General features: G+C 40.4%; 1 protein-coding gene across 2 annotated transcripts in view; it reads right to left on the bottom strand.

Moving 5' to 3' along the window:
- The window catches only part of rock1 (Rho-associated, coiled-coil containing protein kinase 1), a 31,355-nt gene extending 6,102 nt beyond the window's left edge, over positions 1-25,253 (bottom strand). The window contains exons 1-25 of one of the 2 annotated variants that reach the window (XM_085253885.1): positions 24,400-25,253; positions 14,503-14,584; positions 12,875-12,975; positions 12,620-12,757; positions 12,293-12,468; positions 11,086-11,170; positions 9,852-9,996; positions 9,624-9,762; positions 9,311-9,402; positions 6,108-6,267; positions 5,802-5,874; positions 5,625-5,713; positions 5,139-5,187; positions 4,802-4,937; positions 3,541-3,632; positions 3,180-3,426; positions 2,839-2,945; positions 2,580-2,730; positions 1,895-2,055; positions 1,611-1,795; positions 946-1,015; positions 763-866; positions 423-588; positions 209-302; positions 39-127 (exon numbers count right to left, since the gene is read on the bottom strand). In XM_085253885.1, coding sequence (XP_085110011.1) covers positions 39-127; positions 209-302; positions 423-588; positions 763-866; positions 946-1,015; positions 1,611-1,795; positions 1,895-2,055; positions 2,580-2,730; positions 2,839-2,945; positions 3,180-3,426; positions 3,541-3,632; positions 4,802-4,937; positions 5,139-5,187; positions 5,625-5,713; positions 5,802-5,874; positions 6,108-6,267; positions 9,311-9,402; positions 9,624-9,762; positions 9,852-9,996; positions 11,086-11,170; positions 12,293-12,468; positions 12,620-12,757; positions 12,875-12,975; positions 14,503-14,584; positions 24,400-24,510 — 3,042 coding nt within the window. In that variant the 5' untranslated portion in view covers positions 24,511-25,253. The remainder of the gene's footprint in view (positions 1-38; positions 128-208; positions 303-422; positions 589-762; positions 867-945; positions 1,016-1,610; positions 1,796-1,894; positions 2,056-2,579; positions 2,731-2,838; positions 2,946-3,179; positions 3,427-3,540; positions 3,633-4,801; positions 4,938-5,138; positions 5,188-5,624; positions 5,714-5,801; positions 5,875-6,107; positions 6,268-9,310; positions 9,403-9,623; positions 9,763-9,851; positions 9,997-11,085; positions 11,171-12,292; positions 12,469-12,619; positions 12,758-12,874; positions 12,976-14,502; positions 14,585-24,399) is intronic. The other variant, XM_085253886.1, reaches the window with a different exon arrangement.
- Between the last annotated feature and the right edge of the window lie 738 nt (positions 25,254-25,991).

Genomic DNA, 25,991 nt, shown 5'->3' with positions numbered 1-25,991 from the left:
AGTATGGAGTAACTTCTCGAAAAGTAAGAGGCTCTTACCTGAGTCTTCAGTGTGCGCTCTGTGTAGAGGACCTTCTCGTAGTTGGCCTTGATTGATTTTTCAATTTCTTCCTTCTGAGCGACATATTCTGAGAGAGACAAGGGGAATAAGCTTGTACATCGACATTAATTACAACGCGGAGATGTGCGCATCATGAAAAGCACAGTACCTTCATCCTGAATACGAAGCTTTTCACTTAACTCCGTCTTCTCTCTGCTGAGATTCTCCACATCTTTGGTCAGAGTTTTATAGGATTCCTCAAGCTGTGCAAAAATATGAAGATGTTTATTTTCTCTACTTTAAGTTAACAGAATTAGAAATTGAGCAATGAATATGAGTGTGGGAATAAAGAAAATGCTGTCAGTGTGTGTTTGAAGGCTCACCCGTGCAATAGTAGCCTCTTTCTCCCCAATCTCCTGCTTATGCCTTGTCACTGCTTTCTTGTTCTCTTGGCTGAGCTCGAAATACTGCTCCTCCTGAAGTGCCCGAGCAAGCTGTTCTGACTCGGCCTTGGTCACTGTCAGATCCAGCTGTGCAGACAAGGAATCCCTGTGTGCAGGATAAAGGAAGTTTGATTTTAAAAAAGAAAAAACCTCATCACTTGAATTTTCCCCCCATCAAACAGCAAAAGCTGAAAGAAATGAGGAATACTTACAAAAGGTTAAAGGTTATTTAGATATATAAGAAGGCTGCAATATGCATGAGGAGAACCGAGCCTCTTACCTTTCGTTGCACAAATCCTGCACCTTCTTATTAGCCTCCTGTATCTGCCGGTTCCTTTCCTCAATCTCCTCTTTTAGTTCTTTGACCTGAGTTTTGTAAAGCGTCTGAGGGAGAAAAAAACGAGATTAGCTGGAGCTTTTCACATTAAATGAGCACGACAGAGAAACTGTGACATATACTCACAGAAAAATACTGTTCAGCCTCAAGCTGGTCCTGAAGTTCCCTCATCTGTCCCTCGTTGCCTCTGTACTGTCTGTTAGCACGCCAAAACAAATATGTTAGGTGTTTGATTTTTTTTTTCTTTAGTAAATCCAACATGTATCATATTTTACACAGCAACCAAAACACTTCAGCCAGGAAAACAAAAAAGAGACCTGACATCTTAATTCAGCCTAGTCAGCCGACGCAGTAGAGCAAACTAGCCAGAGGATTAGCAATCAAGTAGATGGAGCTGGACTGAGAGTAAACGCTAATCCTGTGGTGTAAACACTGTAGCAGAACAGCTTTGAGAGTCACGCTCTAAGCTGGAATAACAGCACTTTTATGAAAATAGGAGGCAATTATAGGGCAATTTACACCCCGACTTCCAAGGAGCATTACTGGCCAGTGCAGCAGTAAGAGAAAATAAGCCCTCCTGGCTACAGCTACTGCCAGTTTGTTTCCAGGTTAAATTAACTGACACAATGGTGCAAATGCCCCATTTCATGTATATATAACTATTAATCATCAATTTTATCTCCATCATATTTGATAATGTTTAAGGCTCTATAACTAGTGAGCAGACAACATGGATAACATTTTAAGAGAAAAACAAACATTGAGTTTTCTAACTAAAAGGTGAAACTTACTTGGACAGCTGTGCCAGCTGAAACTCCAGTGAGCGTTTACTTTCCAGTGATGTGTTGATCTCTTGTTTGAGCTGTTTCTCTGAACACCTAAGACGGTCCATCTCCTGCATGCGGGTCTTCAGGTCGTTCTGAATCTGGATGCGTTTGCTTGACTCCTGCTCTACCTGAATCTGCAGATTCTTCACCTGGAGAAGAACGAGAGGGCGGGAAAGAATTCTAGGAATCACGGCGCTGAAAGAAATAAAATGACACACAAAACTCCATTGTGAGGATCGCTCAGTTACCTCATCCTCCAGCCGTTCCTTTTGCTTCATCAGCTGCTCCATTTTCTGCACAGACTGCTTAAGGTCAAACTCCAACATTGAGCACTGCTTCTCAACCTCCACCACCCGGCTCTCTGCCCTCATCCTTGCTCCCGTCTCCTCTGACATCTTCTGCTGGACAGCTGGAGAACATATTTGAAAAAGCAGTTAGTGTAATGGCTGTTTGGTTTTCGGGGATAACTACCATTTAACAACTCTTCAAGTTCACTTCAGATAATATATGCAGGAATGAGGAAACAGAAAGACGGCAACAGGTTTCAACTGGCGTCTGTTCAAAGCTCGAAAATTGCATAGAGACATTTGATACAGAAAAGCTCATTTTAATGTTTTCTTTTTTGTATGTATCACCAAGCTGAGCCGTCTGGGTGAATCTTTTGCTGTATCATTCTATTGCAAAAAAAAAAAACCTGAATATGCAACAAGGCAATGTCCTAACACGCTCATTGCTTTGCACCATGAATTCCTCTCACCGAAAACAGAACCTGGAGGTGACTTCTTATAAGATAGTAGAAAATAACCATGAGGCAGAGAGAAAAGGTAATAATATTTGAGACAAATAGAACAGTCAAAGCAAAAAAAGAATCTTAATGATTTGAATTAGAGGGGGGGGGGAAGCAGGGCATGAGCGCACGTAGGCCTGACATACCAGACATGGCAGCTGATTTGGCTTCTTCGATAGACTCGTATTTGTCAGTGAGCTGTGCCCGCGTCACCCTGTGCTCCGTCTGTTCTTGCTCCAGACGCTGCTGCAAGGTCTTCAGTTTGTAATTCAGGTCTATCTCCAAATTGTTCTTTTCCTGTGGCGAGGGAAAACAACAAAAGAACACAACAACAACAAAAAATCAAACAACTTGCACACGTCTACAAATTGGATGCACAAATACTACTCAGTGTGACATGCATACCTTCTCCAAATTATTGCTTCTTTCCTGGGCCTGTTTGCGTTCCGCCTCCATCTTGGACAGACTAAGCTTCAAGTTTTTGTTATCCTCTTGCAACCCCGACAATCTCGCTAAGAGTGAAAGATAAAGGCAGACAGTTAAGACATGAAGCTGGGTTTTTTCCTCTTTTTTTTAAAGCCTTTTAAAGTAATTATTTCATACCAATTCAATTCTACTTTGGACTTTTAAATATGTATTTTAACTGTATGGTAACACTTGCTTTTTCAGTTATCAATAACTGAAACTGTAATCTGGTCGAGCTATCGCAGATTTCACTTGTTTTCGAAGTGATATATCAGTGTCACCTTGCAGCTCCCTGATCTCCTCTGAGTCCTGACTGTAGTTCCTCCGTTCAGAGTCCAGGGTGCTCTGTAGAAGCAGGAGCTCTTTCTCCAGCTGCGCCTTCTCTCCTTCTACTGCGCGGCTCCTCTCCTGCAGCTCACGGTTCAAATTCTCCAAATGTGCCATTGACTTGGTCATCTCTGTGTGGCTCTTCCTCAGTCTCCCCGCCGTATCTGACTCTGCACGCAGCAAGTCGTTGGCCTCTTCCAGCTGTCAATCCAAAATAAAAATTAAAGAAAAAAATCCAACACAAAGGGAGGGAAAAAACATTTAATGTTTTGTCCTTCAGTTTCCAGAGTGTGCATGCATGTGTCTGCTGTATACCTGATTCTGAAGCTGGGTAATCTTGTCATTTGAGGCTTGCGAGTTCTGACTGATTTTCTTCATATCTTCCAACTGCTCCTTCAAATTTGACACTAAGGGGAAATAAAGGAAATAAAGAATAAGAAAAAAAACTCAACCTCATTTAAGCTCCTCTTTCCAATTACAGCAGAGTTAGATTTAGTTTCCCCAGTATAAATTATTTTATGTCAGCAGCCTAGAGCCAACACACATCATTAACTTTATTATATGAACATTAGATTTTACCACTACATAATAGCAGCTGCTTGTTTAGCTATGGGTGTGTTTATAAATGTATTGTGACATGGCTGAGGTGCCTTTTAGTAATTCATTATTCAGTAATTCATTTTTTTCCAGAGTGATCAGACTAGGAGTGTCTGAGGCAGGTTTGTCTTTCTTCATTTTTAGACTTTATGTTTACAAAAACTATTAACTCTGGACAGCAAATTACTGCTAAAGGACTGAAAGAAAGTATTAGCACAAAGAACATTCGTGACTTTTTTTGTGTTTTTCTTCAAAAATAAATTAAATTAAATGTAAAAAAAGAGCTGATAAGAGTAATTTCAAGTCAGAAGCCCATGTGCAGAAAGTCAGCAGTTAGGAAGATGAAGACGGTACGAGGTTATCAGGTAATCCAATCAGCACATTAGGCTTCATCTGATAAAAAAAAAGTACATACTTCATCTTACTCAACGATTAAAATTCTCCCCAACTTTGCTAGTACTGGGTTGAACACCAATTTGCCTTTAGAACTTCTTTCATTCTTCATGGTGCTCGAAACATTCCTCCGACGTTTGGCTCCATATTGATACGAAAGCATCACACAGTTTCTGCAATTTTGTCGCCTGGACATCCAAATTAAGAATCCCTCATTCATCAGATTCCAAAGTTGCATTTATTGGTTTGAGTCCTCCTGACTGTGGAGGCCATTGGAGTACAGTGAACTTCCTGCCATTCTTTTGCGGACCATTCTCTGAAACATCCCAGCTCATCTGGCACCAACAAACAAGCCATCTTCAAAGTCACTTATATCCCCTCTGTTTCCCATTCTGATGCCCAGTTTGAACTTTAGCAGGTCATCTTAACCATATCTACCGGCCTTCGTGCACCGACTTCCTGCTATGTGATTGATTAGATATTTGCATTAACAAGCAGTTGAACATGTGTACCTAATAAAGTGACCAGTGTGTGTATTTTGCAAGAAGTCTAACTCATAACCTCAGCAGCATTTCATTAAGTTCACCTTCGTTTTCCAAATTCCGTCTCTTCTCTGACTCCTGGTCGGCTTTTCTTTGGTACTCTGTGAATCTGTGCTGCTGCATAAGCTTGTCCTTCTCCAGCAGAGACAAGCTGGCATCGGCGCTCTTCCTCAGGTTTGCCTAAGGCGAGGAACAAAAGAGCAGCTTTGATGTGGATGGGGAACAAGCTCTAATCTAGCCACTGATCTGAAACAGTAATATATTTAACTTCATAGCTTGCTAGCGACACCACACTATATTAACAAAATCAAAGGAGTGTACTGCAAAGCTGATAACAGGAATTTATAATGCGAGGAAGAAATATTTTAAAAAGGCATTTACCTCTTCATCCAGCTCTTTCATAATCTTTTCAATCTTGTTGTTTGATGTCCTAGGGGCAACAAGAGAAAAAATAAATAAAAATAAATAAATAAACACTCTGAATGTCTCTCACAGAGATGAAACAATGAGGCTGAAGTTTGTAAAATCTTGTGAAAATTGTTTCATGGAAAACTCCAGTTTCCTCATAAAATCACAGAGGCACCAAGGGACAGAAGACACTTTGGGACCATGTCGTTATTAAGTGTCATTCAAGCATTAATCCTCCCACGAAACAAAACTTTTTTTAGAGTTTGCAACTCATCTATTCTGTTCTCATCAGGCTCAACGTTTTTGCAAGATGTCTTTAGTCAGACTAACAGGCAGACTCATTTTCCCATCATGGATTAAGAAATTTACATCTTCATTCTTTTCCTTCAAGCCGAGGCTTTGTCTTAATCTGTATTTTGGAAAGTGGCTATGAACGTAAGACAAAGGATTATTCCATACCTGCATTTCTGCTCCAACTCATCTTTCAACTGCATTTCACTGTGCAGCTGCTCCTCTAGCTGGTAGATTCGTTTTTGCAGGTTCTCCAACTGAACAGAAACATTCCATTTCAACTGATCAGATAAAGTCGCAGACATCCAACGTGTCAAAGACCTTGTCTTGAAGACTTGTACTCACATGACTCTTATCTTCTTTTGTGGAACTGCTACGCTTGTCACTGCTCTTCGTGTCAGCGGACCTTCGCAAAAGGCTGGGAAAAAAAGCGTTAACAGACAATGAACTTTTCATAAGTCTGTGACATTTACTCTGAAATTTGTTGTTGTTTGTTTGGCTCCATGGCTAAAGCATCCTTGATGCACAATTAAAAACCTGTATTGACATAATATATACAGGTATAAATATAAAAATTCAAGAAAGATGAAGGGAAAAAAGCAGAACACACACATAATTTAGTGGTACAAAGAACAAGTCTGGCAGACTTACTGTTGATTACTGTAATAGGTGAAGCCTACAAACGGGAGCTGGTTGCCCACAAAGGCCTTTGGTATGGGAAAGGTCTCCTCCTCTCCCCGATCCTCCTCAATGTCATCAAAGTTACTGGTGTCAGTGTCACTGCTAAGTTCGGGGACTACAGGGGCAGCCGCTGCACACAGCAAAGGAGACAACAAAGAGTGGGGGGGGGGGGGGGGGGGGGGGGCAAAGGGGGGGGGAACACACCAAATTTTATTATACATAAAAGCCTCCATGTGTTAGAGGGCATGACAAAAATTCAGAGCACATGTTTTGGAAAACACTCCTAAAAGTGTTGGCAGGTCTTTCACTACAGGGAATAACATAACACAAAGTCAGTCAATGTCCTGATACCATTCAAGTTTTGTTTAATATTAATTAATAAACACCAGGGATGTCATGAAAACTGATATTTCAGAACAAGTCAAAGCCAACACTGTGATTACTTAGTAATAACATAAAATAGTTTGCAAATGCAGCAACAGGTGTGGTGTGACTTGTGGGAAATTTTATATGGAGGAAATGATGAAGATCATCATAACAGATGAACTACACATTGAATTTAAGCTATGTTATAAGATGTACAGGGTGGGCCATTTATATGGATACACCGTAATAAAATGGGAATGGTTGCTGATATTAAAGTCCTGTTTGTGGCATATTAGTATATGTGAGGGGGCAAACTCCTCAAGATGGGTGGTGGCCATGGTGGCCATTTAGAAGTCGGCCATCTTGGATACAACTTTTGTTTTTTCAATAGGAAGAGGGCCATGTGACACATCAAACTTATTGGTAATGTCACAAGAAAAACAATGGTGTGCTTGGTTTCAACGTAACTTTACTCTTTCATGAGTTATTTACAAGTTTCTCTTTGTTCACAGCCATTGACATGTCGAAGAGGTTAACACGCTAGGAGCGGATCGAAATTGTGTTGATATCTGGTGAACGCAGTAATCGGGTTATTGCATCAGATTTCAATGCAAGACACCCTACGAGACCACCCATCTCCCATGCTACAGTTAGCAAACTGCTTGCTAGGTTTCGTGAAACTGGTTCAGTGTTGGATTTGCCAAAACGTGGACGCAAGAAAACTGTCACTAGTGGCTGTTCTAGCTTCATTCAGCAAGAGCCCACAGTGTAGCACTCGTCGTATGTCACTGGAGAGTGGCATTAGTCGAACATCCCTTCGGCGGATATTAGCTACTCACAAATGGCACCCTTACAAACTCCAGCTACTGCAGCATCTCAACGAGGATGACCCAGATCGGCGCACAGAATTTGCAGAATGGGCGAAACAAAAATTGGAACAGGACCCTCAGTTCACGCAGAAGATTTTGTTCAGTGATGAAACATTTATGTGAATGGTGAAGTTAAATAAAACCACTGCTATTGGTCTGACACTAACCCACATTGGATGGATCCCTCCAAGACTGCTGGAACAACAAAAGTGATGGTTTGGTGTGATACAGTATATGGGGTACAACGATAGTGGGTCCATTCTTCATCAATGGAAACCTCAAGGCCACTGGATATTTGAAATTGCTACATGATGATGTGTTTCCCTCTTTATGCACTGAAGCTGGCACGTTCCCTGAGTTTTTCCAGCAAGATGGTGCACCACCACATTATGGGTGCCAGGTCCGAGCATTCCTAGATAAACAGTTTCCTGGAAAGTGGATTGGTCGTCGTGGGCCAGTTGAATGGCCCCCAAGGTCTCCTGATTTGACCCCCTTAGACTTTTATCTTTGGGGTCATCTGTAGGCAATTCTCTATGGTGTGAAGATACGAGATGTGCAGCACCTGAAACTACACATACTGGATGCCTGTGCTGGCATTTTTCCTGCGGTGTTGCTATCAGTGTGTGAAGAGTGGGAGAAGAGGGTTGCATTGACAATCCAACACAATGGGCAGCACATTGAACACATTTTATAAGTGGTCAGAAACTTGTAAATAACTCATGAAAGAGTAAAGTTACGTTGAAACCAAGCACACCATTGTTTTTCTTGTGACATTACCAATAAGTTTGATGTGTCACATGGCCCTCTTCCTATTGAAAAAACAAAAGTTGTATCCAAGATGGCCGACTTCTAAATGGCCACCATGGTCACCACCCATCTTGAGGAGTTTGCCCCCTCACATATACTAATGTGCCACAAACAGGACTTTAACCCTCATGCCATCTTGGGCATCACCAACCATTCCCATTTTATTACGGTGTATCCATATAAATGGCCCACCCTGTATAAGCCAAAACATTTATAACCTGAAATGATAGTTTCAGGCTATAAACACATAATGTTCACAAAGACTTATCCTGTACAACTGATTAAAAAAGCTGATTAAGTCAATGTTAACACTATGATCAGTATTTAAAGAGCTTGCATTTAATGTTTTAACTGTTAGGAATCATGATATTTCAGTATTAATTTCTACTGACAACCATATTTCTGATATCCTATGGCTAGTACATACTGAAGCAAAGTAAGTCTATTTTTTAAGTGCAAAAGCTTAAAAACTAAAATGTTCATTTTTTTTTTAAATAATACATGCAAACGAAGTCATTTATATAGTCAGTTAGCCCAAACCAAAAAAAATTTCTTGGCTTGTTCTTATCACTGTGGTATATTATAAATATTTAAATCTGCTGTAATTATGATATAATTATCTTTTTCCCCCTCCGGAATGACTTTTTTCTTTCTTTGGAGACCCTCTTAAAAACAAGGGAAAGCAGCCAGCTAGTAGAGCTGGTCAGCCCCTGATACACGAACGGGATGGGGGTGGCGGTGGCAACAAAGTGCTGACTTCAGCCTAGTAAAGTATTAAATATAAAGCCAGTAAAGAACCGACTATAGCTAGTGGATTTAGCACTACATTTCTAATCTCTCTTTGCTCCAGTGTCAATCCCAGCGCATTAACATTTGCTTTAAACTGCTTTCCCCATTGTTGGCCTCAAAAATGCTGCGCTGCAAGTTATTACTCTGAGCAGGAATCACGTTTAGTCTTAGAAAGGATACTGAATGAATGGCTCGTCTACAAGAATTTCCTGCAACTGTCTGCAGTAGGTCAAATGGAAAACATGATCGCAGGATCCATGATTGCAATAACAGTGAGCCGCAGCCAAATTAAAAGGGAGTTGTGAAAATAATCCTTAACATTAAGAGTGAAAACATTCGTACTCTCTCTGATGTTCTCCCACGTCCACTGGTCATTCTTGAAGAAGGGATGCCTCTTGATTTCATCTACACCATTACGGCCGAGTCGAACATCCCTGTGGGGGTCAGGAGGAGAAATTTAGTAATTTCAGCAATTCTGTATGGTAATGTCAGCAGAAGACAGCAAGTATCTGAATGCAAAGAGAGCCATTATCTCTGCTATTAAGATTTTTTGTTTTTCACAGAGGGTTCTCTACATCTGAAAACAATTTATGCAAAGAAAAGGATTTCTGACAAAAAGCTTCGTGATTCGCTGCTCGGTCTGTGGCCATCTAACCTGTCGGTCAGGAAAGCACAGATCAGATTCTTGGCGTCATTGGATATGTCGCTGTCATCAGGGAAGGTCAGCGCATTCTTGTGGTTCATAATTTTGCTATAGGTCCCCACTAGTGAGTCTGCATAGAAAGGAGTGTCGCCTATACACGGGACAAACGAGAGCAACAGGTAAGTAATATGTCTGGCTCTAAATATGTAAAATAAGTCATCTTTCAATGCAAATACTCACCAACTAACATTTCGTACAGAAACACTCCCACTGACCACCAGTCGCACTCTCTGCCATAATAGCCATCTCCTCCTTGGGATTTCAGTACCTCAGGTGAAATGTAGTCTGGAGTTCCCACTGCTGTGTCACATCGTACCATACCGTCCTGAAGGGCACGAGCATCATAAACATTAACAACTCCAACACTTTACTTCAAAAAAATTATCATTATTACAGGGATATGGTAAATAGACTCATTCTTATATAGCACATTTTCACTTTGCCAGAGCACTCAAAGCACTTTACACAAGATGCCTCATTCACCCATTCATATAAGCACTTAAGCACTTTTGTCTATGCTTAAGTACTTTCTAGCTAATATTCACACAGACTCATACTCCGATAGATGCGTCAGAGAGCAATATGGGGTTAGCATCTTGCCTAAAGATATTTGGCATGCAGACTGGAGAGCCAGGAATCAAACCACCAACCTTCCAATCAATAAATGACCAGCTCTACTGAGCTACAGCCAACCTGCCATCCCAGTAATTACTATTATTAATGTTGTTGTTTATTTAATTCTATAAAAGTGGATGAAAACAACGACTAAGTGATTTATCAGATTTTAACCTAAATTACAATTTTGGCTTTCAACAATTAGATCAAAATAAAACTATGATAATAATACAAATACTCTTCTTGCAGTGTTATTTATATGCCAGCTATGTCCAGACACTTAAACTCAGCTATTAATCTTTAACTCCTCGAGATCTATCTTGAAGTAAAACTCTTAAAGTAGATTTATGAGATTTTTATAAAAATGTTGAGGTGTCAAGTATGAGCTGCAAATAATCTAAAGCATTATTCACATCTTTCTGGCAACAAAACCGCCTCCCAGCTTTCCGAGTTAGAATTTTCCCCTCTCTCTAAGTAAACAATTAATCAACAGGTGCTGAGCTGAGCTAAAGATCTGTCAATAAATTCAGAACTGGTCCCCAAAAAAACCACCTCGACACCTCCACCTCATTTTTCCTTATACAAGGACACATTCTTAAAGTTCAGTAACTCCATACTCGTTGTTAAGATAATGTCTAATATTGCTCAATAATCAAGATTAAAATACAGACCAGAATAATCATGACTGGGATTCTCACTATAACTGAGCAGCATTAACTTGAGACACAGAAATTTTTAAAATAATCTTATCAACATCATCTGACAATATGGCTGTGTTGAAAGAAAGTGAATCTGATACCTTGTTCATTTTCATGCAGGTCCCAAAGTCTGCGAGCTTTAAGTGGCCTGCTTTGTCAAGCAACATGTTATCAGGCTTGACATCTCTGAGGAAACAAAAACATCGTTAGACATCAGTTCAAGCACGACGCCAATAAAAACATCCAAATCAAACACACGCATCACAAGGAAACTAAACTCATCCAAAACATTCAAAGGCTTCAGCAGCGTTCTCATGCTGAGCCGATGCATGGGCATTAGCGTTAAGGTTAGAGAAACAAAACAAAAAACAACACAGTCAGATCTGTCTGAACGCTGTAGCAGCGACAGATCAGATGGCATGAGGTATGTGGGCAGCTGTTAATGAGAATAGTGTTCATGTTTCTCTGCACATCGTGCAAATCTGAGCGCGTCAGGAAATCCTTTATACAAGCTGTTATAAGACCATTTAATGCACAATAACGTTAACTTTATTAGAAATTAACATTGTTTTGCTGTTTGGGATGTGTTGTGTAATGTTTGGGTTAAAGCTGCCGTGGAAATGTGATTTCCTGCAAAAGGATTAATAAAGGATATATCCATCTAAAAAATGCTTTACTCCAATTAGAAGAAAACTGATGGAAAAAAATTCCACCACTGTACCCAGTAATGTTATGAACTCAAAGAGCTTCAGGGCTGTTGTGTGGAGAAACAATTTGATGTTCAGATGCATGCCATACTTGTTGCTCTGCTATTGACTATATAAAGCTCCCTCTGGCCCACGCCATTTCACACATTGGCAAACATGTTTGTTGCACTGGATGCCATGAGAAAAAAAAAACAAGCAAAAAAAAACAAAACAGTGCATGTCTACCCAACTTATCTTTAGCAATCTTTTACATATTAGAAAGAAAAATGAAGCTGACAGTGTGGAAAAATGTTTTGGTTTTTTTTTTTCCAAAGTTCTGAGAAGCAGTTGTGAAGTCTCTTAAAACCGATAGCACCTAGCAACGTTACTTCCTGCTTATTACAATGCTTCCTTAGATCACAGGTTGCCACCAAACCTCTTTGATCCCGCTACAAATCTCACACAATTACAACGGGAAAAAATGCCTTGTGGTGAAAAAAAAAAAACAGAACTAGAAATGACGATGTAACGTTAATAAGTCTTTTTAAATAACGAAAATAGCTTCTTTTTCAACATATATGAACACCACAAACAGAGAAAAATACAAATGTTGTACTGTCACCTGTGAATGAAGCCCATAGAGTGGATTCCATCCAGGGCCAGGACTACCTCGGCTGTGTAAAAGCGAGCCCACTTCTCTGGGACGTCATAGTTGCTCATCAAGTTTACCAAATCACCACCAGGCATGTACTCCATCACCATGTAGAGGTAGCGGTCATCTTGGAATGCAAAAAAGAGCTGTAGAAGGACAGAATTCAAACAATTAGGAAAAGGATTCAAAAGTATCCCAACAATTTATGTCAGACACATGAATGAGGCTGGATTTATGTGGTCTGAACAATGTCTGACTAATAACTGCATGTTTAGACACTCCTCTGTCCCATCATACCTGAACGACCCATGAACTATTGGCAAAGGCCATGATGTCCCTCTCCTCCCAGAAGAAAGCAGAGTCTGACCTCTTGATCATCTCAAACTTACTCAGCAGCTTCATGGCATATACTTTGCTTGTCGCTTTATGTCTTACCTGAAAAACGATAATGAGGCAGCAATCAAGTCAGACTTATTCATCAATGTGCTACATTTATAGCTACTGTGCTATTCAAAGAAATAAAGAAATAAAAAGACAGAATGGCACTCTTACCAACTGCACCTCTCCAAATGCACCCCTCCCAATAACTTTAACCACCTCATAGTCCTCCGCTTTCATTCGCAGATCACGAATGTTACTAATCGTCTCTTTGTCTGGGGGGGGAAGAAAAAAAACAAACATGCAAAGTTACCAGGAGAAATGCACAAAGCTCTTGTTATGGTGTTGACCTTTGAGAGAAGGTGTATCTCCATCACTGAGGGATCACAGCCTCCCTGTTTATGCAATCTCAGGGGTTACTTTCATAGGACATCCACATTGTTGGCAAGCAAAGCAGAACAAGTTGACAGCGTACTGCAACTGCACAGCTGAGTGACGCCGTTTAGGGAAAGTTTGTTGCTTACTGAGAGTTGGCCTTTCCCTGATGTAATAATTCTAGCTCCCCTTGGGGAGTCAGTATCCACTGTTCAGCCAAATTTGGTCAAAGCAGTACTAGTGGGATAATTTTCAATTCACATGACTCACAACTAGCACGGGAATGCATGGAAAAGCGGGGTGCGGGGGGGCATCCAAGTTCAAGTGATCTAAAAATAAAAAGAAAGTACTAAGCTATTAGAATAAGAACATTTGTGAGTCATTTCCACCACGCATGAGTTCCTGGGATCATGATCCCTACTTGAAAAATCCCAGGCAACCCTGAAGACATAAAAGAAACATGTTTAGAAATGCAACAAATAGGAACTCCAGTTACTGTTATAGATAATATACCATGTGAGTATATCTGCTCACGAGGCCGGGTGATGGATTAATGTCAGTAGGTCTTGGCATACATACAGTAGAGCAAACAGCTTATTTGATTGTGGTGCAAACCACAATGCATGGTTGGGGATTTAGAGCTAGAAGTGCTTCAGGCAAGTCATGCTACTGAAGATCACTGTCTTGGTATATAGCGCCATTATTCCATATCCATCAATGCCTTTCACGAAAATACAGAACCAAGAGTAATTGAGAAGATGCCTAATGGCAGTTTTTGCCTAGGGGTTTACAGTAGGTCACTTGATATTCAAATATGACCTGTTATATTCTAGTTGTCCTCAAAACTTTTTAAAAAAAACCTGTTAAGAATGCACAAAAAGTTACAACATGCACCATGACATTAATATCCTGCACAATCTTAGCAGTATCTCATGCATTTCTGATGCATTAAGATGGACACTTGAGATCCCATAAAAACCACCACATGATCAATACAGTATGAGTACAGATTTGAGCGCAAATTCTGGGGTACACGCTATAACTCACCATTGTCCCATATATTAAGTGCTGGAAATTGAGCAGTTTGACCAGATACATTAAGGAAAGCGAGAAACCTTTGACTTATAGATTTTTTTTCATCATATTTATAGCAGCTTCCCCATTCTGGGGACACAGTGAAAAAGAGAAGCCAGCCTTGACAGACATCAGGCGGGTCACCAACCATTTATGAAAGCCCCTTTGTTGGGGACACTAAACAGCAGACACCTATTGTGTCCAAGCCCACATACACGCCGTGACCCAAAAAACTGCTCCTCCCCCCTCCCTGAGTCTAGGCTTATACCCATACATAACTGTGAACACAAATAGTTAATGAGAAAGACACAGGGAGCTCTCATAAGGGGGAAAGCTTGATGCAGTGTACTTACATCTATTCAAAAAGTTGTCAATACTCTTGTTTTTCCTCAGGGCAGGGAAGTCAAGGTCATATACCAGTGCATCCAAGCCATCCTGGAAGAAAAGCAGAAGGGTGACCATGCATGAAAGCAAAATTAAAAGACTGCTACAACGTCACAGATCGGTCATCTCACACGGCAAGAGAAAAGCGAACTGTGAAACCGCTCTGTGCAAAAATGTCTGCATAACACTGGCAGTTGGCTTCCAGTCTGGATCATGTTACTGTTGGGGAGCACTTCAGCATTTTGTTGAAAAACAAAACAAATTTAAAAAAAAAAAAGTTTTAAAAAGCATGGCTTGCATATTGCATGACACTTATGACGGGGATGCACCAGGTTATCGGCCAGTAACTGCACATGTTATGACATCAACCAATGGCCGAGAGCTTTTCTGTTCCAGCCTCAAATGTGAAGACACAGGGAGCTCTCTACCAAATTGCAACTTTAAACATCAGAATTGGAATCAGACGAGAATTTTGCATCCATAATGTTTAGCACCAACATAGTGCATTCAAAAACATTATCTTTGGTCAATACAATTTTTGCCATCTATAAATGAATGCAATGACTTTTTTTTAGCTTTTGTCTTTTCAAGCAAAAAGTATATTATTCCAAACTGACATCACAAGTTTGTATAAGCAGCATGTCAAAAGAACCTAAGAAATATATGGTAAGTAATGACGACTGCACACTTCCCTATCATAGGCATTACAGCGATGTTCCTGGCCCTCCACGGAGTCATAACTTGATTACCATCATCTCTGCTAGGGTACGACTTGGATCAATGATTGAAAGCAAATAAAATAAACAGACATAAAGTATTTGTTGCCATTTTGTTTACAGTACAATTTTTGTGATTTCAAGAACTATAAACATGGAGAGAAACAGTCTTGCCTTTGGCTAGGCTACAGCACAAGTGCCACTGGCAGGGTTTAATCTAATCCAGAATGGCTGAAAAAACACGGGCACACAAACCCTCGAATGTACGTCAACTGTTATGAAGTCCCTCGCGCAGGTGTGAGCCAGATGTTTTCAAGGGGTGAGCTAACCTACATATGCTTTCCTTTAAAAAGGTCAGAGGTACATGTTCCACTATAAAGCTGGTAAGAGCTACAATTAAAATATGCAATAAAATGTATTTATTGGCCAAATCATCTCTGAACTTTCCATCATAGCATGAAATCTTGTCATTCCAGCAGTGTCTTTGTGTTTCTCTGAGCAAAGCAATGATGACACATGGTGAATCAGCAGCTTGGGAATCCTCTTAAGTCACTCTGCTGTTTCTGCTCAACAGTGGAGGACAGACATAAAACAAGCAAGTGCCCTGCAGGATGGGCGGTACAAGGAAAACGCAGGTGGGAGGGGAAAAGGAAAAAGTAAAAGGTGTAGAATTGTTGTTAGGAAGAAGAAAAACAACTTCAAAATTTACCAGGACAGAACACTGGAAAATTAATACTTTGGAAGCTCTTCTGCTCAGTTTAGAAACCTTCAGAAGTCAACATTCAGGAGAGAGTATTTACAGAAGAGGCTGGGAGGGGGAAAAGAAAGACGCCCTTTGAGCCATATAGTATCCAGCCAGCTTACACTGGGAAAAAAAATGCTGAAGAACTGAGTCCTTCAGGACCTTAATCACAAGGCTTTGCGCTCAGCAATGCACGTTTGCATAACTTCCTGCCGCAGAAAACTCTGGACAGCCACAGTAACATTCCTCAACAGGACTGTACACGTCAGAGAGTTATTTTAGTTATGTGGCCAAGCAAGTTCTCAACAAAAAAGTGAAGGAGAGGAAAGAGAAAAAATAATAATAATCTATCCCAAGTGCAGAGTCACATAGAGAGTCTCATTTTCAATCATCAGCACAACTGTAAAAGACTATGACGGAAAGGCAGAGGGAGTGGAGAGAGCTGGTGCATGTTGTGCTAGCTAGCCCAATAGGAGAACAAATAAAGGAAGCAACAAAGAAAAGCCAGCCATCCTAAGGAAACACCAGAGCAATAACAGAGCCAGGTAGGGCAAATACAAATACAATATAGGATAAAATCATGAAACAAGAATGTGAAAGCTAACCGATTAACAAACAAAATAATGTCAGTTTGATAAAGTACTGGCTGTGAGCATCGGTGTCTGAATTTCGGCATTTGCATGTTTGCTGTGGTGTCACCTATCCTCATAGAGAGAAACTGAGGGCAAGCTGATATAGACATACCAGGAGGAACCATATAGATGGCATTTTAATCAACTGGCAAACTATTAATAAATAAGGTAGCTTAGCAACATTAAATACCCCTAATGGATGTTTATGCATTGATATACAACAGAACCTAGAATTAATGGCCTTCCACTCATGAGCGATAGAGGAAGTAGGATGACCAACCAGGTAAGTGTAGTCAAAATAAAATTGTAAAGCAACAAAACAGTGTACGAGTGATTTCCTGTATGCATGATTTTGCACGTACCATGAAGGGAAAAAAATGGAACTACTTTAACAACCTATCAACAACAAACGGCAGTTTTAGGGCTACAGCTACCGATTATTTTCGTAATCGATTATAGGACGACTGCCGTCTACTCTCAGCAATTTAAACATCATATTAGACATAGTTCAAATTTCATCTGCATACACTTTAATTTTAATTTCTACAGCTTTACTGCAGATATTTTACTGTGTAAAACAAATGTGGTGGAAATGGGGGTTTGCTACAAAATTCACTTTTCTTCACATTAGAGCTTGCTGAAGAGGTGGTTTGATTCTCGCCACGTGACTCCTGCCAACTTTTTCCCCGTAAAGGTTATTTTGGCAATTGCTGCAGTTTCAGACACTTTTGTTTCACTCCATTCGAGTTTACCGTCTCAGTAGCGGCTATGCGCTTTGTGTATGTAGACAAAATTCGGCTACATGTTTAACTACTTACATGGTGACAGCTGAGGGCTACAAAGTTAAACTGCGCATCGAAGCAAAAACATTTACACTGAGGAATTTTTTGTTATAAATCGATTTATTTGATGAATCGCTGCAGCCCTAGTCTGTTTGCTGAGCTAAAAGGCTTCTTGGCCAGCTGTCAAAGTGGAGAAGTTGAGAGCTGTCTTTTAATAGGAGCAAAGTTGTTAAGAGCCCTTTGCTTCAGTTTTATTCTGATAGTGGCGTGGACAGTGGCACTTGTTTTGCTCTGAAGATCCACTATAAGCTAGAGGGCTACCTTAACTTCATACACAACCACACTACCACCGGATTTAATCCAATATGGCAGGGTTGAAATGGAATACGCAACTCGCTGACAGAAGAACTTGGGGAAATATAAATATTTGCAGAATAGAAACTTAAACAGATTTTTTTTTATTCACTTATTCAGCTTTTCAGCAACACCACACAAACACACACGTTAACATAACCATTTATACCACAGATAGAAAATAAATCTGTGGGAAACTGATTATCACCGCAAAATTCAGCATTGGGTGGGAAGCAGCGTAGAGAGGTTAGACTGTGCCGACTACAGCAGAGCAGAGCATCCAGATCACCTGCACATACATGTAAGACGGCCAAGCAGGAGTCATTTTTGTCACAATTTTGTCACAACCTTTAATAACATGCATCAAGAGGACCACCAGTGATTTTTATATTCAGCCAATACCAATAGCCAGTTGCAGCTTCCTGCACATTGGAGAGGCATCCAGACTTGTGTAGCTTAACAGTGCATGTCATGATAGGCAATTTCAAAGAAAACTGTCAGAATCTGAGAAGTGCTTTACATTATCGGGGCTTGTTGCCAGCTCTCTGAACTAATGTGGATTGTAATGCTTCCAAAGTATTATCACCGTTCCACCTACACAGCTGTGCTGCCGAGGAGAGAAAAAAAAAAACACTGCAAGATGACTGCAACGCCTGGCATGAATGGAGAGTTTGGAAAATACCGCTGGAAGATATCCCTTGAACATGTCAGCACATCATGGATCAACCCATTTATGCGAGTCTGTTTTCTTTCAGATGAAAATCATCAACTCAAACAACAGACACACAAAGACCACCTAGTGGATTTCAACCAGCTCCTATTGCCTGTTTGGTGTCTGCATATTAAATTCCTATTTGCAATACAGTTTTCATTGCAAACTCTGCTCCAGGCTACAGTACCAAATATGAGGCTGTTAGTACAGGAATACTTGAAATACTTTTTCATCATGAGTAATTTAGAATACTTTGCAGTAATGAGCACTTTCCAGGCAAACTGAATGAAAAAAGGTGCACACACACTATAAATTAACACCAAGGATCCAAGTTGATATCATAGCCTTCAGCCAAAAGGCAAAAATGTGACACTATTAATTAAAATGATACAATTATTGAGATTATATGCTGCTATGAACTTAACAAGATGTGCCTGCAATCTATGTTATAAGGAAAATCACAAAAACGATTAACTCAACTCGAAAGGGGCTGGGCAGTAGCCGTGCACAGGATGTTTTATTATGTGGCAGTCTTGGGAAAAATTGCAAGGAAAACAAACCAGAGCTTGAAGTTTCTGCTGATGCTGCTTCAGCCAGTGGGTGACACATCCCTGGGATTACTAACTAATCATATGAAAAACCGTCTCATCGCCCTATTCATGAAATGCGATAGTTATGTTTAAAATAAATAATTTAAAAAAAAATGTATGGTTATACGGAACACACCAATGCATTGGCTGACATTACATATGATAATTATTTCCTTTATATCTTAATCCTTAAGGGATAAAAATACACACACACACAAGCACAAGCTCTTTTCCAGACATTAAAGTCTGAGTTAAAATTTCCATGAGAGACTCGGCCACATCATCCCCTCTCAGCATGCCAGCACAAGGCATGTGGACTGGCCTAAGTTGAGCCCTTCTTCTCACGTCCTTTTCTGCCACCTCTTCAAGACAATATGCTTTCCACATGTGAGCAGCTGAGCAGACAGCCTATTCCACAGCGGGGTGTGCCCGTGTAAACGTGAATGTGATCATACAAACCAGTGAAGCCATTCAAAGCATGAAATAACACATCACTTCCTCTCAGGTAAAGACATTCCAAGAGAGTTAACGCTGATCCCTCTAGTACACTTAGAAACCACCACTGAGACTTTAGCTGGAGTTTTTCTAGCCAAGCACTTTGTCTGGACTACTTCTTACACACTCTGGCTGCAGATAATATCTACTGACAGGAAATCCCATGTGCCTTGAAAGACTGCATATCTAACAACTCTGCTGGATAAATGGCTGTGACAGTAAGCCCAGGAGTGGCAAAACAGGGGTATTTGAGTTTCTTATGAGGTCCCAGTGAGCGAGAATTACTGTCACAAAAGCTTTCATGTGAAAGTAGAATGGAGTAATTCCAACAGTGGCCATCGCTCACTGGTTTCCAATGACTGAGTGGTGGATTCTCAAGCAAAACTGTGCTCCTCTGCCTGCACGGCACACGCCAGCAAATGACCAGTTCATTAAAGGAGGGAATATAGACCATTATGTACGCAGGAGCGCCCAACGGGCATTTTAGCCCTTAGTAAACAAGACAGATTCTGAATGGGCTCATTTCAAAAAAAAGAAGGAAAAAAAAGAAAGAGGAGTTCCATTTTTAAAAGATTGGACCATTTTAGTATGCATTCCTGCACATAATCAGTCAGTTGAGGGAAAGCACTGCTACAAATAGCTCAGTCAATTGTTGTTCCCATAACTGAATAGCTGAGGAGAGCAGTTTACAACTGACAGCCCTGAACCTTCTGACAATAGGGGTAGATGAAATGCTGACCGTAACCTTCACCACAAATGTTTTCCAAATCAAGACGATACAGTTCATTATCAAAAAAGCTCCAGACGGGTGTTGCTTTGTTTTAAATTCAAAACAAATCAACAGAGCCCACACATTTCGTGTGCATCTTCCAAAGTATTACATACCTTACTTACCCATATGGAAAAGATATAGTAAAAACTTATATGGTTTACTCATGAAAGTGGCCACTTTCATGAGTAAATCATATAAGGCTTACATGATTTACTCATGAAAGTGGCCAATTTCTCATTACTTTCATATATTGTTTTACTAAGTATCCAAAACATACAAGTTTCATTATATAATTTTTCAAGGGATCTTATATCTGTTTTCACTCTTGTATGCTTTTCATACAAGTTTCACACAAGACAGATACAAACTTTATAAGATTTATATATATCTTTTCCATATGGGTAAATACCTTTGTTACTTCCGGGGAGCAATGGACAAATCAAACTTAAATGAGTGCTGTAGGTGATTGCCCCCATAAAAATACGGCCACTGCAGTACTTTTTGTCAGAGTTACATTAGCCCTGCAGGGGATGCAGCTGTGAGAAAGAGCAGATGCAAAAACAACCGGTGGTGCATTCAAGGTTCCTGCATTCACCAGTGTCGCCCTTATGGTGAAAAGACTGATTTTGTTCATAGTATATATTTGTCACAATTAACAAATGTTCAACAGATAAATGGCACATGTGATGCTGTGGTTTAGAATGAAAGGTCATTACGCAGTGCAGTTTGTTTTGGTTGACTAACACAAAACAGAAGTAGCTTAGAGGACTGGTATATCCTGATAACAATGGCCTGGAAAATCTTGCCTTGTCATATACCCCTTACACAGGCCTATATGCTAACTGAGAACACCACAAAAGGGTGAGTATTATGTCCTCCTGTCAAAAAATCTCTGGTAAATCTAGAACGACAGTGAATTTTGCTACATTATCAGTGCAAGACAACACCTTAAGAGGCAGGGCAGGTCCATTAAAGGCAAAGGTCGTGAAGGCAGGACAAGGATTCACTGGCTGTTTTTCAAAAGTTGGGCCTTGGCAACTCAACCATGCAAGGAAATCAGAACGCAGGCCACAAACATGTTTATGCTAGACGCTCAGAACAACTGTTTTTCAAGGTAAGCTTCTATGAGGCCTTGTTTTATTGTATGATAGTTTCCCTTAATTGGGCTATATCCAGCATTAGACCTTAGTCCGAATTGGACTTAAACAATAAATACAAGTTTTCACACCAGCTGTTTTTATAGCAAAGTTTCTTTATCATTTCATTATAAGGCATAAGAATCACTCACTCAGTTCTGATGTTTTAAGACTAAATCTAAACTAAGTAGAAAAAACTGGCTGATGTTGACCTCCAAATGTGATTTCAACAAAATAAATCTCTGTCTCATACTCATCTAAATGTATAGGAATCTCACCACAAAGCTAATTTATCTATTGCCATCTCCTACACGAACTGAAATATATGCAGCATTTCTGATTTTAGCTCACACTCTAAATCAAAGTCAGAGCATCCACCCTGACGTGCAGTACTCGCACAGTCGCCATCGTATGAATCTGGTTTATTGGCCTTGCAGTTTCCTGTAATTACTCTTATTACAGATTTAAAGCCCAAATAACAGATGAAAGAGGGATCAAACTCAGAGGCGCTGACGTAGTCCAAGTGTCAAAGGAAGAACAAAGATGATGGCAGGAAGCCTTTATGTAGTGCACCTCAATTATCGCTCACAGCGAGTCCTAACACATCGATTCATTTATTATAATGCACTAGATGATAAACAGACTCCACTTTAATACTCTAGCGCCAAGTGCAAGGGTACCTGGGACATTTTTCAGTACTTTGACAAATACACAACCAATTTTCATTTTTCTAAAGACTTCGATCATTGCTGGTTGACAGAAGAATAAAATATATTAACAATGCTTAGACCTTTAATGGCAACTGAGCTTTCACATCACAATGTCAGGAATTCTGTCCGTTCAGATTGGCTCTGTAGAAGCCAATGTAGAGCACAATGATTGGGGAGGGGGCTGCCCATCTAGATAAGGCTCTCTTCACTCTGAGCAGGATTTATTTAGCGGGTGAAGATAAGGGCAGCAGGACTGGAGAACAGTGAATGGTTATGCAAGCCCAGAGCTGAGCACTAAGGTACAGGCCAAATGTCACCATCACACATATCACAGGCCAAGCTCCTATAAGGGAAAAGTGTAATCCCAACGGTCCTATACTTCAGAGTGCTATGCCAGGTACAGAAACACAGCCAGTAAAAGGCTTGCATTGTGCATTCTGATGGAGCCTATTACTCATAGCCAAGCATGTTGGCTGCTTCATGCGTTAAATGTCCTGATTCACAGCCCTCAGAAACATGAGTCTTCAGTCCACATAATTTTGGTTTATGGGTAGAGAGCAGAGCCCACACCCAGCTACCTCAGAGCTGCCTGCTTGGGCTCAACTCTCCAGACATGCAGAATGGCTCTGGGACACACAGGGAACTCCAGGCCAGTCAAAGACAAGAGGTTATTTGATTAGCATGGAATTTTATTAAGCTGTGGGTGGAGTTGCATGGTGGCAGAGAGCGCCTCAGCAAAAGGCCTCCATTCATTGATCAGGGGCGATTGCAGAGAGGGGAAGAAAAAGAAAAAAAAAAAAAAAAAGAGAAAAAAAAAACGAACAACACCCTTGTGTGTGAGGCTGCCAGTGGGAACAGTCCCCACAGCTTTTTGCCATTAGAAATGCAGAGCATGTGCACCTCTAGGTGAGTTTAAGAGCCCCTTTTCTGCAACACGATGGGAGGTCAGTGCTAAGCAATTTTTCTTAACTAAAGACCACTATCTGTAGCACCCTGAACACAAACACTCTGGGATGTGTGGGTGGGGTTTTGGGACAAGCCCCTTTTCCTATAGGGCTTTCCTTACTTCATTTGTTTAGGAAATTAGTCCACTCCTATATCATAAAGTCAAGAGGAATCAATCAAAGAGCCACGTAGCCTCAAGAACTATTAGGATATACATAATAATATGGGAACTGTTTATTTCTTGCCACTTCAGTGGTGTGCCCAAGGCGAAAAAGTAGGTCAGACACGAAAACCCAAAACATAGGTTTTAAGTCAGTAACTGGAAATTCAAGGCAAGTCCATCCGTCCCCCCAGCCGATTACCTACACTCATTTTGATTCTACCACAACAAACATCTGAGCACAACCGCTCCCTTTAGTCACAAAGACGCAAATCCGTGCGAAAACACGCAGCACGGCTGTCACTGAACCTGAAACGCTCTTCATATCAACACACCCTCGACGTAACAACATCCCCTCCACGATGAGTCAGTTTCTGGGACTGCTGCACGTAATAAAAACCAATAAAGGTGTTGCTCCAGGCTGAAGCACGTGGCAACAGCCGCCTTTCTTTTAAGATAGGAGTCATTTCGTGAGTTGTCATCCACAGGCAGGAAGCAGCCAGGAAAAACTCTAGCCAACAGGTGTACTGATGCAGCTGAAGCTCTGCAGGTTAGAACAGGCTTGAAGAGGGCCTATCACTTTATATGAAGCTGAAACAAACAACACATCTAACTGGTCACCTTTTAAATGCTCTAAGCTGCACACTGGTGACCAAAAATATATATATATCACAATCGGTTTGCAGCGCAAGGCAGGAAACTCACTAGTTGATGGGTTTTAACTTGCCTAAAACAAAAATATTGTAACGAAGTGTGTGTCTCTGTGCCATCTGTCCAGCTTATTAGTCATTACGTTACAATTATTCGTTATTTTTATTTTAAACTAGCAGAATACCGCAGTTAAAGATTGTTATTTCCACCCTATTATAGTGTGCGTTTTTGCCTTCGATTTTGTAAAGTATCTGGAGGTGTTAAAATTAATACCCCTAGTTTTTACATGCCAGTGCACAGGTGTTCCAGCTAACTAAATGTCTGTATATTCTGTGTCAGCAATTCTTCAGTGACAAGATGAAGTGTGCTGGTCTCGGAAAGAATTTCTGTTCCAAGGACTACACTGACCCCGAAATTGGCTGAATCGCTACGTTAGCCACTTTAGCCCGCTACTATGCTACAAACTTACCAGCAGACAATCCGTGTTTATTTCTGACTTTGGGTCTTTCAACATGGCATCGATCTTTTCAAATCGAGCCTCCATCGTATCCCCAGCAGACATTTTTGCTGCAAAACTCATTCCCGACGTTGAGTTATGAACAAAAACAGCCCAATGGCGAGTGGCTAGCTAGCTTTAGCAGCTAGCGATAGCTAGCTAGCTAGCCAAATGTCCCTTTCTTCTTCTGAACTTTCCGCCGCACTTCAAAGAAAACACATCGTTCTCCTGGAGCTTCCACACGCTTTAAGGTTGCATTGAACATGCAAAAGCCACATTTTCGGATTTGAAGTATGTGTCCCCGGTACGAGTGGCAAACAACTTTAGTGGCAAAGATAAATGCGGCGACAGATTAGTCAGCCTCCGTGGGATGCCGCTGAGGATAAGGGCTTAAAATGTTGGTGCATCCAAACAAAAGGCAGTTAAAACGTGAATGCACCGTCTGTCTGAAAAAAGCACGATTTGTTGGAAAGCTAGTCCTGTGCCGTTCCCATATCTATGCCAGGCCCCTGCAGAAAATGACAAACCAATCTGACAGCTCAAAAGTAGAAGTGGTGGGAAAAAAAACTTCTGCTTCTTCCAAATTTCGATGAGTGTAAAGACGGAGTCGTTACAACGTTTAAAGGCACTCCATCCGTAGCGTTGCGTGCGCTGTCACTGAGCCTCGATTGCCTCCCCGTCCGAACTGCTTTATCCCTCAGATGGAATACAGACAGATTGGGTTTGATGTGTGTTACTTTTCAGAAAACAATCGCAGACGATGCCCGATTTTCTCCAACAGTCTCGCCAATATGTCCGCCTTCCTGTTCAAACACCCCTGAGAAGATACTTCAAATGTCAGGTACTGGGCATGCGCAAGTCTACATCACAAACTGGAAGGCAACACGTTGCTGCTCCAAAACGTTAAAAAGTTGCCTAAACGTTATGATCTCACTGAAAATCTACCATCCGAGGAAGAATAAACTTAAATTAAGTTTAAAAATATTTATCTTTAATGTTGATATATAGAGATTCTATTTGGTTCTTTTTTCTTTTTTTTAAAGACTTTTAGAAATACTGTTGGTTAGACTGTTAATAAAAAATAATGTTCACGACACAAACAGCAAAACCATTCATCCGAATATCCATAGGAAGTACTATAAACACTGTATCTAAATGTTATGACAATTACATAATAATAATAATAACAGCATATATTAGAATAATATATTATTAATTGTAATGATTATATTATTACTAATCTATATATTTTTTTTAATTCCTGATGTTATTTTTAAGTTAAAGCTGAGCTTTAACTAGCTTAATCTATTCTCCACTGGCTTACATTATGTGCAACAAAACCACACACTCTCAAAATTATTCTTTCATAACTAACATGTACAGTCAGTTATGAAAGTTTACATAGACTCATCTTGCCCATAACTGTCATGGCAATTTGGAACTTTTACTTATTTCTTTGGATGGTTCTTTTTCCAGGGTGCAATGGTTGAGCAGCATACATCTAAAGAAACACTTGGGTGCGCAAATTTTAATTTATTTTAGATTTTCTCTACTCCACACAGTGT

Source organism: Mchenga conophoros, linkage group LG18, assembly GCF_057382185.1.
Source record: "Mchenga conophoros isolate Kocher_MC1m ecotype Shallow Benthic linkage group LG18, M_conophoros_male_GT1.1, whole genome shotgun sequence".
Lineage (NCBI taxonomy): Eukaryota > Metazoa > Chordata > Actinopteri > Cichliformes > Cichlidae > Mchenga > Mchenga conophoros.
The sequence above is the reverse complement of the archived record's forward strand: the minus strand, read 5'-3'. Positions and strand labels throughout refer to the sequence as shown.